The sequence below is a fragment of the Myxine glutinosa genome, chromosome 10 (genome assembly GCF_964187855.1).
Source record: "Myxine glutinosa chromosome 10, kmMyxGlut1.1, whole genome shotgun sequence".
NCBI classification, from domain to species: domain Eukaryota; kingdom Metazoa; phylum Chordata; class Myxini; order Myxiniformes; family Myxinidae; genus Myxine; species Myxine glutinosa.
In genome coordinates, this window is record NC_136270.1 from 30,776,616 (window position 1) to 30,797,531 (window position 20,916).

The window sequence follows — 20,916 nt, forward strand, 5'->3', positions numbered from 1 at the left end:
TATATTTGAGTGGGACACTGTGGTTATATTTGAGTGAGACACTGCGGTTGTATTTGAGTGAGACTGCGGTTCTATTTGAGTGGGACCCTGCGGTTGTATTTGAGTGAGACCCTGCGGTTGTATTTGAGTGAGACACTGCGGTTGTATTTGAGTGGGACACTGCGGTTATATTTGAGTGAGACTGCGGTTGTATTTGAGTCAGACTGCGGTTCTATTTGAGTGGGACTCTGCGGTTGTATTTGAGTGAGACACTGTGGTTGTATTTGAGTGAGACACTGCGGTTGTGTTTGAGTGGGACACTGCGGTTATATTTGAGTGAGACACTGCGGTTGTATTTGAGTGAGACTGCGGTTCTATTTGAGTGGGACTCTGCGGTTGTATTTGAGTGAGACCCTGCGGTTGTATTTGAGTGAGACACTGCGGTTGTATTTGAGTGAGACACTGCGGTTGTATTTGAGTGGGACACTGCGGTTATATTTAAGTGAGACACTGCGGTTCTATTTGAGTGGGACTCTGCGGTTGTATTTGAGTGAGACCCTGCGGTTGTATTTGAGTGAGACACTGCGGTTGTATTTGAGTGGGACTCTGCGGTTGTATTTGAGTGAGACCCTGCAGTTGTATTTGAGTAGGACACTGCGGTTATATTTGAGTGGGACACTCGTCATATTTGAGTGAGACACTGGTTATATTTGAGTGGGACACTGTGGTTATATTTGAGGGGGACACTGTGGTTATATTTGAGTGGGACACTGTGGTTATATTTGAGTGGGACACTGTGGTTATATTTGAGTGGGACACTGTGGTTGTATTTGAGTGAGACACTGCGGTTGTATTTGAGTGGGACACTGCAGTTGTATTTGAGTGGGACACTGCATTTGTATTTGAGTGGGACACTGCATTTGTATTTGAGTGGGACACTGCGTTTGCATTTGAGTGGGACACTGCGGTTATATTTGAGTGGGACACTGTGGTTGTGTTTGAGTGAGACCCTGCGGTTGTATTTGAGTAGGACACTGCGGTTGTATTTGAGTGGGACTCTGCGGTTGTATTTGAGTGGGACACCGGTTGTATTTGAGTGGGACACTGCGGTTATGTTTGAGTGGGACTCTGTGGTTATGTTTGAGTGAGACACTGTGGTTATATTTGAGTGGGACACTGTGGTTATATTTGAGTGGGACACTGTGGTTATATTTGAGTGGGACACTGTGGTTATATTTGAGTGGGCCACTGTGGTTATATTTGAGTGGGCCACTGTGGTTATATTTGAGTGGGACACTGCGGTTGTATGTGTGGGGAACACTGGAAATGATTACGTTTTTGTTTTCAGGGCTGCACGAGGTTGGTGTTGTGCATTTCGGAAAATTATTGGCACAGCCGCGCACATTCGCCTCTGTGCTATCTTGCCTGAGTTTGAATCCGGACCCAGTTATAAACTATCATCCCAGTGTTTCACATGCAGGGTGTTTCACATTTCACATGCATTCATCAACGTGTGCTCCGTCCCTCTGATGGATGTTAAGCCGGGTGTCCAATGTGCTAACATTAGTTGGTGGACATTAAAGATCACACGGTGTCGTTCACGAAGAGAAGTATGATTATTACCGGCACCCTGAACAAATTGCAAATTCCTGTACTCTATCAGGTATCCTGCATTGGAGTATCAACCCGTCCAGCATTATAACCTCTCCAAGAGTTCTGCCGAACCAGAGAGAGAAAGGGACACAGGCACAGGCACATATATATTGGCTGGCATTCTTTAATCGGTGTGTTTTGACCGTTTTTGTGTTAAGATTCGGGCAGAGAGAGCATCTTGGACGAACTGACGACGTCTGGCCGCAGCCGACGCGAGAAGCGCCGTTCGTACAAAGACTTTCTTCGAGAGGAAGAGGAAACCTTTGCAGAAGCTTGGCGATCATCGACTAAACGTCCAAGGGTAGGAGACAATTTAGGTTTGGAAGGATAAGGGCAAGATAAGATAAGATAAAAGTTGGAGTGCTGAAAAGGCAAGAGTGGTTAATTAATTTTACAATCACAGAACATTATGTTTTCACCCCTGTTTGGCTGTTTGGCTGTCTGTCTGTTTGTCTGTCTGTCTGTCTGTGAGCAGGATGTCTCAAAGGTTATGGACGGATTTATACAAAACTTGGTGGACAGGTTGGGTGTGTGACAAGGAAGTATTGAATCCATTTTGGTGAAGATCTGGATCCAAATCCGATGATTTAAAAAAAAGTTTTTTTATGATTCTTCATCATTGAGAGATGGAGTCAAAACGATATATAACATGAATTTCTAAAAGTTGTGGACGAGTTCTGACAAAACTTGGTGGACGAGTTGGTTAGTTGACGAGAACGAGCGATTCGATTTTGGTTCAGGTTCAGATCCAGATCCGGCCTAACGTAAACTGTTCAGTCTGGCGGAGATGCTCTCTACCAAGTTCCATTCTTCTTTATCACAAGACGGTTGTTCTGAGATTCAAGGCTTAACATAAAGTCGTGCAATTAATAAAGATAAATAAATTGTGCATTTTAGCGAGTTATTGATTGATTGATTGATGCTCATCCATGGCCCTAAGATTTGTGAGTTGACAGAAGGGAAAAAGGAAACATACTGTCCGTAGTGCAGTCGGTCCACAGTTGGACTCAACAAGTAAGAGAATGAACAAAAAGGAGGGGAGAAAACGCAGAAACCTGGATACAAGAGGGTTGGGCCAGGTAGGGATATTGAGCGTAGAAAACGAGATGATGGTACACCTCATTCTTTGAAGTTCTGGAGGAAGAATGTGAATGAAGAATCTTCGGAAGGCGGTTCCCCGAATCGGAAAAAAAGAAGAACAAGAGCGTGGTGGTTTGAGGAAAAGCCTCCATTTTTATGAATGCTTACCCTGGGGTGGAGGGGAGTGAAGGGAGGATACTGGAATAACGCATGGATCCTTGAGTAGCTGGGAATGTCGGAGGGCTAACGGAGTGGAGAGAGCTCGACTGGAGGAGAGGTGGTCAAAATAGAAGTAACTAACTCTTCGTTCCATGAGAATCGCGATGCCGTGGTCCCAGCCTGTAGGTGTATTGAATTGCGGACAAAGGCCTGGTTGGCATGGTGTTTGTTGAAGATGGTGTTTAATGTCAACATGGCGTTTGATGAAGAATTGCGTTTCGTAGTGTGCTAGTAAATTTGAACCTTCTTTTACAGTTTTTATGGTAGCATTATTGAGATGTCTTCTGATTACGGGTCTCCTTTGGATGTGGACATTTGTGCTTCCTGACTGTTTTTTATATATAAAATTTTAAGGATTCCTTAAGTGAAGAAGGGCTGATCGAAACTCCAGAGATGGAGCACTCTCGGATCTTGCACAAGAAGAAGAAGAAGAAGATGTCCAGGGACTCTGATGAAGAATTGTACTATTCTGAAGGTGATGCTGGTTAACTTGGATGCACTTTTCACGATATTCAATGGGAGATCAGAGCTTCATTTTTCAGGGATATGAGACTCGATTGTTTTTCGTTTTGACGTATGTGGGAAAATTACACGCCCAGACCAGGAATCAACCCCAGGGTTCGATTCCTGGTCTGGGTGTGTACTGTGTAATTTTCCCACATACGTCAATTAATTAGTCATAATCCTGTTCATTTATTTAATTGTGTTTTGGTGTTTTTACGCTTAGGGTCACGGGTCAAACGGGGAAAATTTTTAACTCGAAATTTGATATTGGGTCATTCCTGGTGGAATTTTATGCTATCTTTCAAGTTTTTGCTTTAGGTGGGAAACGTGGGGATTTGCAATGATTCATCACATACAACATGCATTTTAGGGCCATTTTCTCTGCCAGAGCGGGGGTTAACCTTGCGGTCCCCATGACAATCTTCTCCATTTTGCCCTATTTTCTGCATCTCTCCTTGTTAACCCCCTTGCCCGCATTTCTTCTTCCACCATCTTTAGCCAAGTCTTTCTCGGTCTTCCCCGTCCTCTACTTCCTTCTACATTCATTTCCATCACTCTTCTCAACCAGTCACTTTCATCCTTCCTCAACACATGACCAAACCATCTCGACCTGTTCCTCTTCACAGCATCCATCACAGGCTCTATTCCCATCATCTTTCGCAATTCATCATTTGTCTTCCTCTCTCTCAACGATACTCCGCACATCCGTCGAACCATTTGCATTTCCACCCTTTCCAGCCTTCGTTGCTGCTCTACGTTCATTACCCATGTCTCGCTCCCATAAATCCTAACACTTCTCACACATGCAGCATACACCTTTCCCTTCAGCTTCAACGACACTCCCCTCCTCATCAGCACGCCACTCAGTTCCCGAAACTTCTTCCATGCACATCTCACTCTAGCAACCGTTGCTGAGTCTGATCCACCACATGATTCATCACATAATCGGTGTGTTTTTGTCATGTGGTATTTTATTTTGCTTTAGAAAATTTCTATATTTTATTCACTTCACTTTCCTCAAGCGACATTAGATGTTGACATGTGTTCCTTTGAAAGCAGGCTCACATCGAAGGAAAAGGCAATCGAGTGAAATGTCAGGAAGCGATTCTGCCATGGATCTTCTCAAAGCAATCGGCACTCCGGTACCTTCTTTATCAAAGATTCCCAGAAGGAATGAACGAACTGGTTATGCTGGCAATATATCACTTTCGCTAGCCAACCAGCAGAAGCGTGCCTCGGCTCGTGTCCATGGATATACAAATGACAACATATTTGGTCTTAATGAGGTGGACGTGGAAACCGAAGATGAGGATGTTCAAAGTCATAGTCGTTCCCCGCCCTCTCATGTTGGATCCAGAGGGTGAGAATCTCCGATTGAAGATGGTGCTATCACCGAGTGAGCTCGCTGCGATGGATGCGGAGACCCGCCGGCGGCTCGGAGCTTTGCCTCGACCCTTGAGTGAGCCAGAGCCTGGGGAAATTGGTGATGATGGATTGGCATACTCCGGCACCCTAACCACGTGAGTTTGAAGGACTCGCCTCCTTCAGGTTCCACTCATAGATCTTCCCTACTAATACATTATAAAACAAACGTACACATATGTACATGCATGTACACACACACACACACATCTGTAGAGTCTTCGTATAATGAAAATATACGTTCTGTGGACTGGTTGTTGATTTGATGAAACAAGAAAAGTATGCATAACTGTTTCTTGCACAGGTTTATTGCTAGTTTTTTTGATGGACTTTTCTTTGCCACTGCACGCAGAGGAAGTGACACGAGTGCTTCCGATTCCTTGTCGGATGAGCTCTCTGACTTTGACGATGGCCCAGCTTTGGGCACGAGTGACTTTTCCGATCTGGAGCTTTCAGAACTCGAAGCTGGGGAGGTGACCGCTTCTTCCGAAGAAGAAGGCCTTGTAACGGGGCGCCTGCTGCAGGCCTACTATGCAAGCCATAAAAAGAAAACGAAGAAAAGCAAGAAGAAGAAGGAGCGTAATAAAAATAGAAAGCACAAAAAGCGAAACAGAAGTGATGAAGGGTTAGGTACAGGGCGACATGGCTCACCGGCAGAGAGAGGTGCTTTTTCACGTGCTAAGGGTTCCGTTCCCACACCGGTGACACAGTACTCGATACCGGCTCCGCCACCACCCATCCTGCACTCAGATGTGCGTATGGACCGTTCCAAAAAGAAGAGCAGAGAACCAGAAAAAGAGGAGCGACCAGAGAAGGTGAGGATAATGTGGATTTTTTTTTTTTTGAATGGTTGAATTGAAAAACATCAATCCTTGCGAGAATGACAGAAATTGGTAATATCTTATTTCACGAAGAAAATGTATAACTTGAGGATCCTACTCGTGATGCATAACCTATCCTTTTTGTACCATATCCTCACAATCTGCTCTTGTAGAAGAGGAAGACTATGTCGGCTTACATGCTATGGAGCAAGGAGTATCGTAACGTGATTATGGCTGAAAGCCCCGGCATAGGTGAGCATGCATCCTCCCAATATGGCCGTCTGCTAATTTGGAAATTGTCACCCTCTGTTACGTCCAGTGGACTGTGGTTTTAAGTGATATGCGAGTACAATTCTTCTTCCGTCATTTCCATTACAACGGTAGAGCTTTGAAGGGATTTTTGCAATTCTGCATCGTTGTTTGTACGACCCGCCGGTCGCTCGGGTTGACCCCCAGCAGGCAGAACCATGCATGCCGTGACCCATGGGTTGCGCAGATGACAAATTAGGAATTAGCTTGCAATCGGATGGCAACCTGGTAGGCAATGGTAATTTTGGAATTACATCGTTGCACTTGATGAATTTTACTCCTCTCCAGGAAAACCCAGCGATCGGAAGTGCTTTCCCAGCGTGGTGAGATGCAGTGCGATTAAAAAGGCACATGGTCTTCTGAAAGATCGTTTATTCTCACAGGACAGAACATAAATGGAATGAACCTCGTTACAAAGACAAGCCACACATATCAAGATACTTAACGGTACAGAGGAACTAAATTCCTATGGTTTCTACCAACCACACAGAAACGGGCCGGGTGTTATTGCATCATGTCCTCAATCAGGGGACAAGGTGCTACTAATGTGCAGTTCAGTGACCTTTTCCTCCCACCGTTGTGGTTCACCGGTACGTGCTTCAACCGGGTGAGCAATGCAGTCAAAGAAGCGAGACGTGGAGAGTCAGGAGGCATCGAGGGCACAGAGAATGGGAGTGAAAATGTGAATGAATGATTTAATTGAATAATAATTGAAAAAGCCTGCCTGGCTGCCTCATGCTCGTCGAGCTCTTATTAGCTCGCCTTGCTTAGCTTCCACCCCTCTCGAGCGGGGTCAGAGTTGCCCGTCTAAGTAGGCCAATGGCCAGATTCCACTGTTGCAAGCCTCATCACTCACCCTGCCACTGGAGCCCTAATGCCAGTCGAGAACCCAGCCAATGACCAGCCCCCATCTGGCAGCCTGGTTACCAAAGCCCACGAGGCTCCATGATGCCACCATGACACTTTTAACCCAGCCCAGACAGAAACTACTTTCGGACGTGGGGGAAACAGGAGGAGACCTGTGTAACCACTGGGTTGGACAACACCATTCCCCCAGTGGTGGTATGAAAGACGACTTCGTACTAAGCATTGACCTTGATACCGGGAGAAACATCCTATAAATGATGCGCATACAAACGAGATCTATACTTTAATTGTAATAACAGAACCCCCCCCCCCCCAACCCTCCCCCCCCCCCCCCTAATGAACAGAACAGTATTTTAACTCCTACAGTTTATTTATTATTTTAATTTGACATTCAGGGTTATTTGAAGAGAAATACAAGGCTTTCTGATGGCCTGTTAATAGCAATGTTTCTGACTTCCTCATGTGAATGGGTCAGGGAAGGTGCTGCAAGTGCACGTGTTTGTACTCCGTGTTTTTTTATTCCATTATCTTTATAGATTTTGGGGAGATAAGCAAGAAGTTGGGAGAAGTTTGGAAGCAGCTTCCTGAGAAAGAAAAGCTGGTAAATTGATGTCACATTACACACATACAGGTACCGTAGTGGACAAAAAATGGAAACTCCAATGTGAAGTCACTTAACAAGGCGTTGGGCCACCACATGCGGCCACTAAGGCCTTACTTATGCTCTGTGGCATAGAGTCCACCGGTGTCTTGAATTTTGCAGGAGGGATGCGACACCATTCTTCCTTGAGAAAGTCAATCAACTCGCACCTGTTTGATGGAGTTTCAGCCATCGTTCCAGAATATCCCATAAATGCTCAATTGAGTTCAGATCTGGTGATTGAGAAGGCGATGACATATCGGTAACGTCAGTATCATGCTCATCAAACCATTGGGCGACGACAATGCTCTGTGGATGGGGGCATTAGGGGGTCTCCTCTTGCAGCCATGTTAGCCATAATTATAGACAACCAAGCCTGTGCAGCATTTTTATACATGACCCGAAGCATGCTGGAATACAACAACAACAGGCATTTTAAGGCCATTTTCCCTCCTAGAGCGGGGGTTAGCCTTGCGGGCCCCTTGACAATCTTCTCTATTTTGCCCTATTTTCTACATCTCCCCTTGTTAACCGCCTTGCCCGCATTTCTTCTTCCACCACCTTTGCCACTGCCACTCAGTTCCCGAAACTTCTTCCATGCACATCTCACTCTTGCAACCGTTGCCGAGTCTGATCCACCTTCTCCATTCAGCATGTCTCCTCGGTAGCGAAATGTTTTCACACCTTCCAGCTTCACGCCGTCTCCAACATCCAACTCAACATTTCCTCCATCTGCAGCTCCCTCTGTGCACACCTTACATTTGAATGTAGCTGCCACACTGGTTAATGACCCTCTCAGACCACTACATTTTTGATGAACCCACTCAGCGCACATTGTACATTGAATGGAGTTCACTCCGACATCCTTCCTGCACACAGCACACGGCCACTTCCCAGTTCTTTCCACCTCACCACATGCTTTACCACTTGCCATCACCTTCGTTTTTCCGATATTCACCTTCAGACCTTTTGTCTCCATACATTCGTTCCACTTGTTCATCTTCTCCTTCAGTCCATCCATACTCTCCCCAATAAAATGCTGGAAGGTATTTGCTTAATTAACACATGGGCCACACCTGTGTGGATGAGGCTGCTTGGTGTCCCTCATTTACCCAGGTGCTTCCATTTTTTTTGTCCACTACCTGTAGCATCATAAATTTGACATTCTTATTTCGATCTGTATGCTACTCTAATGGCAGAAGGGGAAACTCTTTTTCGTGAGCCCCAGGTATGAGCATAACCTGGTGTATATAAACCTTTCCATGACTTATTTTAGTCTGAGTTTTTGTAACGGTTTTTTAAACGACTTGGAATCTCATGAAGGTAGAGCTGAAGTTGTTGATTCTGTGAAATAATTGCCAATGGGTGATTGTGGGATTGAGTTGCCCCGGCCCCTAGAGGTTATTTACCTGTGTTACAGGTGTGGAAGCAGAAGCAACAGTATCTTCAGCATAAACAGAACAAGGCCGAAGCCATGACAGTTCGTAGGAGAGATGTTCCACAGGAGATTGATCGACCTCAAAGTAAAGGTAAAAGTGTTCATATGCTGTATTTTTCTTATGAAGAGGTTTTCCTATCCTTAGCAAGATTATAATAACCTTGTATGATTGAATGGTAACCTTGTATAATTATATTTTAAACCCTTCTAATGAAGTTAAAGCAAAGCTCACTTGTATGTTTTTTTGTTTGTTTTTTTTGTTTTTTTTTGGTTTTTTTTGTTTGTTTTTTTAATTCATTTATTTTTCAAAATCTGTTGAAGTTTCTTGCACCACTTCACAGATATCACATGGTGATGATTCATTCATGTTGCCTCTTCCAGAAGGAACTGTAGAATGAACCACCTTTAGAGGCCATTTGTCCCCGCAGAGCGGGGGTTGGCCTTTTTCAGGCACCGTGGTCCCCTTTTTTTGAGGCAATGTTTTATGGCCGGATGCCCTTCCTGCCGCCAACCCTGTTAGTCGCCTCTTGCGACACACGGGGAATTACCAGTGAACTGGTACTCAATTTGCCGACCTCGGAAGGATGACAGGCTGAGTCAACCCCCCTGGCGTTAATTCAGCGATCGACCGGGATTCGAACCCAGGATCCTAGGATCCCAAGCCGGCACCCTAACCACTAAGCCAACACCAGGCTGCAGAAGGAACTGTAGATGCTATTTTAATTGGTGTTTGTGTGTCTGTTAGTCCAGATGCAGATAAACTTTAATATAGTGTCCTGACAGCCAACTCTAATATAGCACACCAGCGGTATACCCCCGGCGACTCTGCGTTGTTAACTCGGCAGTCTTATTTGGTTATGGTTTCCCTTTAGAAGCTGCACTTGTGGGATTATAAAGCAAATTTATACTTTTAAATTTACTGTCTGCAGTGACTTCTGTTTCTTTATTCCAACTTTCCAATGCATTATTCTCGTAGCTCAAACACCAGTCCCACAGCCTAGACGGCCCTCTGTTGGCTCACCTCGCCCACGCCCACCTGATGTTGAACCAGCCGATGTAGCAGCACATCTGCAGCTCCTTGGGGAGTCGCTGAGCCTTATTGGGCACCGTTTGCAGGAGACAGAGGTTTGTTCATTCTTTGTCTGTCTGTGAAGTTGTTTTATGGATTGCTGATCTGGAGTCATAATACCCATCATGGTTTGTTGGTTTCTTTCCTGACCATCACATGCTACAATATAATGAGCCTGCACTTGTCTTAAAGCAAATTCGAATTTGTTCTAAAATTGGTCTGCAATTTATATATATAAAGGGGTGGGGGTGTCAATTATCTATGTAAAAGGGCACTGTGTAGCACCACCTCGTGGTGGTGGCAGCGGGTATTACAATTTCCTTTTTTACCTCGGCCTTTATCGCTTTTTTGCCCCAAGCAGTGCCAGGTACCCCTGCTAGCATATACATGTATGTATATATATGGCTATTTTACCAGTAAGCAAAATACTGAGTCAATTGTGTTAAACATGTAGCTGATTTTGTACGATACCAACCAATATTTTTGCACGAGGATACAGTCATGGCCAAAAATATTGGCACCCTTGCACTTTTTTCAAATAACTGACAATTTTGTCTAAAATAAGTTGAAATTGACAAAAGTATTTGGTCTCCACAATTCTTTATTTCACTGTTAATATTACAGAACCTTTGTTTTTGATTCAGAACTTAATATATCCTTTTAATTCGGAAAATAAAAAGAAATGGCATTGACAAAATTATTGACATCCTAGACTTAATATTTGGTAGCACAGACTTTGGACAAAATAACTGCAGTCAAGCGCTTACTATAGCCATGAATGAGGTTCCTCCACCTCTCTTCTGGCAGTTTGGCCCACTGTTTTTGTGAAAACTGCTCCAGTTCTCCTAGATTTGAAGGCTGCCTTCTCCCAAATGCTGTTTTCAGATCTCCCCACAGGTGTTAAATGGGATTTAGATCTGCACTCATTGCTGGCCACTTCAGAACAGTCCAGCGTTTTGTCTTAAACCATTCATGGGTGCTTTTTGAAGTGTGTTTGGGATCATTGTCCTGCTTCAAGTCCCATGACCTTCGACGGAGACCTAGCTTTGCGACACTGGGTTGAACATTGCTCTCCAAAATGCCTTGGTAATCTTCTGATTTAATGATGCGATGCACATATTCAAGGCACCCAGTGCCAGAGGCAACACAACCCCAAAACGTCACTGAACATCCTCCATGTTTGACTGTAGGGAAGGTGTTCTTTTCTTTGAAGGCTTCATTTTGTTTTCTGTAAACATGGTTTTTTTTCTGTAAACATTAGCTCTTTCACGAGCCTCGATCTTGTATACAAAAAAAAATCCCCCCCAAAAAACACATAGAGATGATGTGCTTTACAAAAAAGCTCTAATTTGGTCTCATCTGTCCACAGGACATTCTTCCAGAAGTTCAGGTGTGTTTTGGCAAACTCCATTCGGGCTTTCTTATCTCTCTCTATCTCTCTCTCACACAGCAGTGGGGTCCTCCTGCGTCTTCTACCATAGAACCCCCTTTAATTGAGTTGGCGACGGATGGTGCGAGTTGAAACTGTCGTACCTTGTGTCTGAAGGTCAGCTTGAATCTGTTTGGCAGTTGATCGAGGTGCTTCCTCCACCATTCAAACAATCTTTCGCTGCAATCTTCGATCAAGTTTGCTCTTGCGGCCACGTCCAGGGAGGTTGGCTACAGCGCCCATGGGCCTTAAACTTACCGATTACATTGAGTACGATGGACACAGAAACATAAACGTCTCTGGAGATGGATTTTTATCCTTGAGATTGTCCATGCTTGGCTACATTCTTGTGTCTGACCTCCTCAGACAATTTTCTGGTTTTCTTTCTTTTCTCCATGGTCATTGTGGTACACACTGACACAAAACAGCAGAATGACTCCTTTTCTCCATTCAATCTGGTTGAATAAGTGATTTTTATATTGCAGTCACCTGCAACTCACCACAGGTGAGTTCAATTCCAAAGTAAAGGAGAATCACCTGCTTGAAATCTAATCTGTTTTTTTCCACTGCAAATGAAAGAAATACATATGTGGATACAAAAAGATTTTTGTTATTTCAACGACAGACTTGGCATTTAATATGGAATATTTTTTTTGTGGGGGTGAACTTACTTTTCAAGATGACTTAGAACCAAAAGTTCATTGAAATTATGTTGAAATTATTCTAGATTTTGTTAATGTGACCTTTAAAAGAAACAAAAACCACATTTGACATTTCGAAACAAATAAATTGATCCTTGAAAGTGATGTAAATTGATATCGAACTCAATTCATGGACAGTACTGTGTTAAACTTCTGTACGTTTTCCAGAAGTATCTCTATTTTGCACATTAGCCAAAATTTTTTTTAACAAAAACAAAAGTTAAATTGCGGCTGGGATTACAGACAGTAAAATTACAGTTCAGTACTTCGTGTAACCCCCACGAGCATTCAGGAGAGCACGTATACGTCGAGGCATGCTGTTCACGAGATTTGCCAAGGTTTGGACAGGAATCGCTTGCCATGCAGTGACAATAGTCTGCTGCAATTCACGCACAGAGGTCGGCTGCTGGTCCAAGTTGTCGATTTGACGCGTTAATTCTGCCCACAAGTTCTCTATCGGATTCAAATTCGGGGACATGGCAGGCCACTCCATATGCTCTACACCACGGTCAGCAAGAAAGTGTTGGATCATGCGAGCACGATGAGGCCGTGCATTGTCATCTTGGAAGACAAAGTTTCCTCGAAAGGCTGCACGAGCAAATGGAAGCAATGTTTCTTCCAGAATGGCCCTGTACTTGAACTGGTTCAGGTTTCCATTCAGAACAACCAGGTCAGTTTTGCCCCCTGCATGAAAAGCAGCCCAAACGGTCACCCCACCACCTCCAGCTTGGACTGTTGGCACTATACAGTCTTTGTTGTAGGCTTCATGCACTTGTCTGCGCACTCGGACGCGACCATCTTGACGATAGACCAGAAATCTAGACTCGTCACTGAAGATCACGTGATTCCAGTGTCCTGGCTGCCATTGACGGTGCTCTCTGGCCCACTGCAATCGGTGCTGTCGGTGTTGTCTGGTCAGGCGTGGCTTTCTCAGGGGACGCCTGGCACGATAGCCTGCTTGAACCAGTCGTTGGTTGACTAGCCTTCTGGATACAGGCACATTTGTCAGTTGCTGCCACTCAGCCCTAAGCCGATTAGCTGACTTGGTACGGCCATTGCAGACTAACCGGTGCAGCTGGCGATCATCCCTCCTTGTGGTTCTGCGGGGATGTCCTGGCCTCGGTATTGGAGTAGGGACACACCTCTGAGCATTTCGTTTCAGGATCTTTGACACCTGACCTTGAGTGATGCCATACTGCCGAACAATAACACGCTCTTTCATGCCGTAATTTCGTAAAGCCACCACTCCATGACAAACAGCATTGTCGAGTTGACGGACCATCTCCAGAGGAAGCGGCAATAACTTTTGGAGACGTGTAGCAGTTGTTTTCCACTAATACAGAACGCAACAACCCTTGTATACCCGACTGTGAAGCCAATCGTCAAATACACCTGTCCCTACATTTTGCCACGCCACCTGTGATATAATCCTGTTGTTGACGTCTTGCTGCGACAGACAATCAGTGACATGGTTCTTTTAACAAATAAATCACCAAAGTGTAAAAGAAATTCACCAGATTGATATACTGAGTTAAGAAAGTAAACTCAAGTCAAGAAAAAAAAAATATTCCATCTTAAATGCCGTCTATTTTCTGGAAGAAATGGTGCATTATTTGAAAAAAGTGCAAGGGTGCCAATATTTTTGGCCACGACTGTACAAGAAGGCTGTAAATAGCACAAAGTATATTTTGCACCAAAAATCTAGTTTTTAAAAAAAAAAAATTCTCAAGGTGTTTTCTTAAATCCGGAATTCAAAATAACGCAAACACCCATTATCCAGACAAAAAAAAAGACTTCTCATCTGCCATTGATTATCCAGAAAATCATCAATTTGGAATCACTGTTGTAGTTTTGCGGCTGACATGGGCTGGCCACTTGGTGCGGATGAAGGAAAAGAGAATGGCAAAGAGAGTGGATAGGCTGAAGGAGCAAGGTTGGGGGGAAAGAGCTAGACCATGGTTTAGATGGGAGGATTGTGTGATGGATATCAGTAAGGTGGGGATGGTTGGAGAGTGGAGAGAGTTGGCTGAGGACAGAGGGGAGTGGAGGAGTATTGCTGTCAGGCAGGGCAGGAGCTTGGTGCCATCAGACCTCACCCTTTATAAAGGCAAGAGGAGGAGAACAAAAAATAAACATTTATATAAAAGTGTTTGATACCAGTGTTTATTAATCATTATTGGCCAGACGAATAAGGCTTCGTAACACAATGAAAACCATTTTAAAAATTAATTTATCCAATAACGATAACTACATCCATTAACCGCAGCAGCCTTAATAAGAGGTTATACTGTATTTGATCATATTTAATCATTTGCTATGTATACTGTACTTGATATTTAATCATATTTATATTTAATCATTAACTTGAGTGAAGTCGATGGCGCACCATCGCAAATCCCCACGCTTCCCACTTAAAACAAAGTTAAAGATGGCATAAAGTTCCACCAGGAATGACCAAATATCAAATTTTGAGTTAAACTATTTATTTTCCTCTGTGACTCCTGTGACCCTAAATCCTCACCCCCTGGGGAATGCACTAGGGGTTAAATCCAAAAAATGGTTACAAATTTAATGCTCCCTTACTGTCATTGCATATACAGTTTCATTTAAAATGTTTAAAATATGTCCGTCATTGTATTTTTTGCTATTTGACCTTTTGATCTCGCCGCAGGGGGTGTGGCCAAAAATGATACTGCTCTCGTACATTTGTGCCATGTGGTGATCTGCAAAGTTTGGTGAATTTCTGCAAAACCATTTAGGAGATAGCGTGACGGACGGACGGGCAGACAGACGGAGACAATTCCAATATCCCACGTTTTATTGAAAAAGCGTGGGGATAATAAAGGAGCTTTTCAGTGTGATCATTGTAGTAAAATCCAGCAGGTCCAAGTCAAATTGTGAAAGAACAATCATTTAACTTGCGACATTACACATTATAGACGATACAAATTCCCACCGTGCAAGTCACATTTTGGAGGGGAGAAACGCACGCACACAAAACTCCTTCCGATGGGGTAAATCAGAAGAAGAAGCATATTAAATAAGTTAACAATTATTTCCAAATACAAGCTATTCTCGTGAAAATTATCATTTGTACATTTCGGCACATTATAATGGTTGCAAGAGTATAGAAACAATCAATGCCCTTTTAAGGTTATTGTCTAAAAAAAGTACATGTTGGTTGGCTTGTTTGCAGGGCATGGTGGCAGTGTCTGGGGGCCTTTCGGTTTTGCTGGATTCGCTTCTTTGTGCACTCGGTCCTCTCACCTGCCTCACAGCTCATGTTGACGAGCTCAGCGGCTGTCCTCGAGAGACCCTGGTATGTTTGTCGGTGCAGTAAAGCAGCTTTAAGAAGAGAGGAATCTAAAGCTCTCAATATTCGAATCTCCAGTGATGCGACAGAAGTGCAAGGTCTGTTGCCTTCACATCACAAGCAAGTCGGTAGTCTGTTTTCTGCCCTCTATTCTCCAACATTGCTTCCTCTGCTCCCTCTGTACTCCGACACTCTCCACTAGCTACTCCACGATGCACACATTCTTCCAGTAATCCCCTCCTGGTTAAACTTCCCAAATCCAAGCTGACTGAACATCTCAACTGAGCAATTCCTCAATTCTCCCATCTATGGAACCACCTTCCAGAGGCCCAATTCTGTCCCATGATCTTTATTACCCCCATTAACCTTTCTGAACCGAACCATCTTACTTGCTCCTTTCAGTGTATCCTCACTACCTCCCTTTCCTCTTTTCCTATTCATTCATTCCATCAATGTCTGTACCACTGTCAGATCTACCTCGCTGTTCCATGAGCCCCACTCATGTTAAAAATAAATAAATAAAAAATAAAAGGAGCTTGTATACATGTTGCGAAATGACACAAAGGATAAATGAGCAGCTCCTGGCAATAATTATACAACACATGACATTTGGTGAATTTAAAACCATAGTATGTGGTGAAATTGAGGTTGTCTTCTAATTTATTTATTTATTTTAAAGCATTTATTATAATTGCTATACGAGGCTAGTCTAACCGAGTACAATATAGAATAGTTTGTCATGTGATGACCGAATAGTGCATTTTTGGCAGCAGATTATATGATGTGTGAAAATGACTTTTGTCTTTTCCTGTACCGCAGTCTAATACTCTGGACAACATTGCTTACATCATGCCGGGTCTATGAAGATGGCATATTGAGCTGGTTGGATGCACGTTCATGTAAAGATTATTTTGAAACCTGCCCATTTGGAGAAGAAGCCAAAGTCCTGAAAGACGCATCAAGCCGTTTTACGTGGGTCGTTTTATTAATTGGACTCTTCTCACGCGATGAATGGACCTTGCCTACCTCTGTTGTAAATGATGTCAATCATCGCCCATATGGAAGGGCAATGATCGAGACCAACGTGTTTGAATTGTGCTGTTGGACGACAAAGAGAGTGGAATTCTTCTCCGATTTCTGTTGTTCTTCCAATAGATAGATTACCTAACTTTTAATAACTAAATGTAAGTTTTAGCCCTGTCCTGTTATGTGCATATAATATTTAGTTATCATAACTTGTGAACGGGAGTTTTAGAAAAAAATTTTGATAGGAATCTGGAAATTAAAGTCTGGTTAACATGATTATAGCTTCCTGACCTTTTGTTTTGGGGTGAACTTAATCATTTTCCAATGTTGTCAAACCCCGACATTATTGGGGGATACATTCCTGAAAAATGCCGTGAATGTCCAATCCGCAAACGTTGGGGCATTACTTCAATGGGAAAAAGGGGGATAGGTTCCCAGCGGTTCATGATTCATAAGGGATAATAAAAAACTCACGTGAAAAACGGTGAATGCCCTATGCACAGGGCCGCAAATGTCGAAGCGGGTCAGAACTAGAACAACACTCTTTGACGTCACCCGATATGCCTCCACCCACATTATTACATCATTATAATACTTGTACCAAGTTTGATTTAAATCCATTCAGCTGTTTTCAAGATATCACATTTTTGCCTGACATGGCCTCTGACCTTTGACCTCTTGACCCCCAAATTTAATCAGTTCATGCTTACATTATTATACATACCTGTACCAAGTTTTAATTTAAATCCCTTCAGCTGTTCACAAGTTAGCACAAATTTACCTGACATGACCTCTTGACCCCAAAATCTGACCAGTTAATCTTTACATCATTATACATACCTGTACCAAGTTTGAATTATATCACTTCAGCCGTTCTCAAGTTAGACCTATTACAGACTTTGACCTTTGACTTCTTGCCCCCAAATTCTAATCAGTTAATCTTTACATCATTATACATACCTGTACCAAGTTTGACGTGGATCACTTCAGCCGTTCAAGTTATAGACCTATTACAGACTCTGACCTTTGACCTTTTGCTACCAAATTCTAATCAGTTAATCTTTACATCATTATACATACCTGTACCAAGTTTTAATTTAAATCCCTTCAGCTGTTCACAAGTTATCACAATTGTACCTGACATGACCTTTGGCCTTTGACCTCGGGACCCAAGAATATAATCGGTTAATCTTTACATCATTATACATATCTGTACCAAGTTTGAATTAGATCCCTTTAGTCGTTCTCAAGTTATAGACCTATTACAGACTTTGACCTTTGACCTCTGGGCCCCAAAATCTAATCAGTTAATCTTTAAATCATTCTACATAATTTTACCAAATTTAGTCAGAATCCCATCACTGGTTCACAAGTTATCGCGGTAATAGGATTTTTACCTAACATGACCTCTGACCTTTTCTCTTTGACCTCGTGACCCCAAAATCGAATCAGTTCATCTTTACCTCATTATACATACCTGCACCAAGTTTGACTAAGCTCCCTTCAGCCATTTTCAAGTTATCGTGGTAACGAAAACCTATCACGGATGGACGGACAGCTGGACGGACAGCTGGACGGACAACCTGAAAACATAATGCCTCCGGCGACTTAGTCAAGTCAACGGAGGCATAAAAACCAGGAATACGCTTGCGAAAAAACGGTGAATTGAATGTCGAATCACGTGGCGGGAGATGTTTTATGCGTATAGTTGCTTTATGTGTAGCAGTGGAAGATGCTTTTAGAACTGTAATGTGCACAGCTGGTGGGAAATGGTTTGGTTGTTTTTGCACCCCCTAAAAACCGCGAATACACAGAGCACAGGGCCGCGAATGTAGAAGCAGTTTGCATTTTATCAACCGTGACTATGGTACGTGGCATGGGAGGTCCGCGAATGTCAAGGTCTGACAGTACTTTTTAGAACTCCTGATAAACATGTTAACGCAGTCCTATTTGCATGATGTAAGTGGATACACAGCTCCTGTTATATTGGATGTCTTGGTTTCAAAAAAAAGAAGTTTGTTTTAGATTTGAATTTTATGATAATGGTGCAGTCTATTCTTTTCAAATTTGAGAAATGGCATTATGATGGCAGAAGGGTTTGGTAGGAGGAAATGATTCGGTGATGAGTTTTGGTAGGGGTGGTGTGGACTCGTCAGGAACTTGTTCGTTCCTATCGTATGCATATTGGATGAGGAGTCAATTGGACGTTTGACTTCTGGGTAGCATCACGTCCGCCGATGCATGTTCGGGCAGGAATTTGGCCAAAGTGTGAGTAATACTTCACTTTCTTTTGCTGAAAGAAATAGTAGAATATTTAATGCCCACCAACTAATGCTAGTGTGTGATGTATGTACTCAGACTAATGTTGAGATGGAGGGCACATTTTGTAATGCAATGGCCTGCCTGCGAAGCACCAGTCAGACAGTTTCTTGCTAAGCTGAGAATCAAACCCAGACTAGACAGGCCAGAGGTAAGTACGCTATTTCTGCACAATCCTGTCGTGACATTGGCCCGCAGTAATAAACATTCAGGAAATGTAATGTGTGCATGTTAACCTGCGTATGTTTATATTTTCATTTTTGAAAAGCAAGAGGCATTGCAGTAAAAAAAAAAAAATTCTAAAACTGAACCCTATTGCATCTTTGGATTTTCATTTTTTAATGAATTTTTGGACTTAAATTTTGTGGGCCTGGAACGTATCTCAATGACTTACATTTTCGATTTACCTTCATTGCAGAGGTTACCTTCCTGTAAATCTCCGCGAATGGCGAGGATTTGCTGTACTCACATTCTGAGTGTGTACTGACGATGCTGGATGCTCGTTTCGGAGATTAAACCAAGCGGTCTATAACTTGCGCGGATGGACATCTGAGCGGTTGAACGTCTTGCGTGTCCTAATGCGCTTACCAAACTGAATGATTAATTCAATCCTCCAAGGGTAATCAATTAACTCAAGCTGCATGGCAGCAAAAATGGTGGGATCATGAAGTGCACTACATCTCTTTAGAAAAAAATGTTGAAAATCCTGAACACAATTATTACACATGAAAATAAACGATGCAGTACAAACTAATCCTCGACGACACCACACACACCCAGACACAGAAAAACTCAGGAAGTAATGGGAACACACGACGAATAACCAGGCTATTTTAGAACTCATAGATGGTGGCGCAGTGAGCGGAGGCAGACAGCAGACCAAAGGGTCAGTGTGAGGACATGAGAAGAAGAAGCGTGGAGCTGTCCCCGATTGACCTCAGGATCACCAGTAAGATAGCTTGAGGTACGAGTAATGCCGAGAGGGTTTCAATTTCTGGGTGTCAACTCGCAGAATATCCTCATTTTGTGGAGGGAGTCGCTTATTGTTCCAAGGGAGCAACAATAATAATAAATCATATTTTGGAAAAATAATGTAATGAATGAATGTTGTGGTTTCCAAATTGATTTGTCAGGTTATTTGGTTCCCACCACCATTTTCCTCTTACGCATTCTTCATTTCAATGCATGGTTAAATACATTTTGGATGCACAAAATACACTATGAGAATGTCATCATCACAAGGTAATACTAGAACGGTACTTATTCGCATACCTCTGCCCATCCGAACAGTTTTTGTATCCCACTGATAGGCCTGATCTGGATCCGGACTTGAAACAAAATCAAATCTGCTTATTCTTGTCTCAATGGAGCTTGTTCTTCTCTGTGGTGAAGAATCACTTTAAAATTTAAATTATAGTATCCGGATCTTCACCAAAATCGAATCAATTCGTCGTCGTCACACACCAATCCTGTCCTCCAAGCTTCATCCGAATCCATCCACAACTTTTTGAGATGATCTGCTCACAGACGTGTGAAAACAAATCAGTGCTGGAAGAAATGAGACCACCATATATGTTAGAAGCGCTGATGATAAAAAAGAAACTGTTCTACTTTGGACACCATGAATGCAGAAAACGAAAGTTTGGAGTGTTAAACATTGTTACGGCCTAGCCCTTGGGTAGAGGGCTCGGGGTACAGCCTATTTCTCCGGAGGTTCTAATTGATGTACTCAGGAGGTCAATACGTTCCCCGTTGGTAGGTCGTGCTGTTTAAGCAGCCAGAAATGACAGAGCGAGATTATCCGAGTGCTTACGCAACCTTACACCCCCTACTCAGCGATACACAGTATGCAAAGATATGCAGATCCAGAAATGAATTGCAAATTAAAAAATGAATACAAATCCTTTACTCAGGATGAACCAAACTGCAGGATATAGGAAAATTCCACAGACATGTGGAGATAAAGAAACTAGTAATTAAATTAGGACAGACAGGCATCACAATCAAACACCCCGACAGATATCTCTGTCTAATCCCCAGGGGGAGGGGGAAGCGAAATAACAAAATAATATTTGCAAGGGTATAAAATAAAAGGAAATAATTCAAGCCTGTTTTGGATGACTCCCA

General features: G+C 43.0%; 1 protein-coding gene across 2 annotated transcripts in view; it reads left to right on the top strand.

Annotated features, from left to right (window-relative positions):
- HMGXB4 (HMG-box containing 4) overlaps positions 1 to 16,746 on the top strand; it is a 33,040-nt gene extending 16,294 nt beyond the window's left edge. For both annotated transcript variants that reach the window (XM_068127368.2, XM_078785511.1), the window contains exons 2-11: positions 1,791 to 1,933; positions 3,286 to 3,406; positions 4,495 to 4,955; positions 5,210 to 5,672; positions 5,852 to 5,930; positions 7,391 to 7,455; positions 8,915 to 9,023; positions 9,909 to 10,057; positions 15,328 to 15,450; positions 16,264 to 16,746. In XM_068127368.2, the coding sequence (XP_067983469.2) occupies positions 4,684 to 4,955; positions 5,210 to 5,672; positions 5,852 to 5,930; positions 7,391 to 7,455; positions 8,915 to 9,023; positions 9,909 to 10,057; positions 15,328 to 15,450; positions 16,264 to 16,308 (1,305 nt within the window). In that variant the 5' untranslated portion in view covers positions 1,791 to 1,933; positions 3,286 to 3,406; positions 4,495 to 4,683 and the 3' untranslated portion in view covers positions 16,309 to 16,746. The remainder of the gene's footprint in view (positions 1 to 1,790; positions 1,934 to 3,285; positions 3,407 to 4,494; positions 4,956 to 5,209; positions 5,673 to 5,851; positions 5,931 to 7,390; positions 7,456 to 8,914; positions 9,024 to 9,908; positions 10,058 to 15,327; positions 15,451 to 16,263) is intronic.
- Positions 16,747 to 20,916: the final 4,170 nt, after the last annotated feature.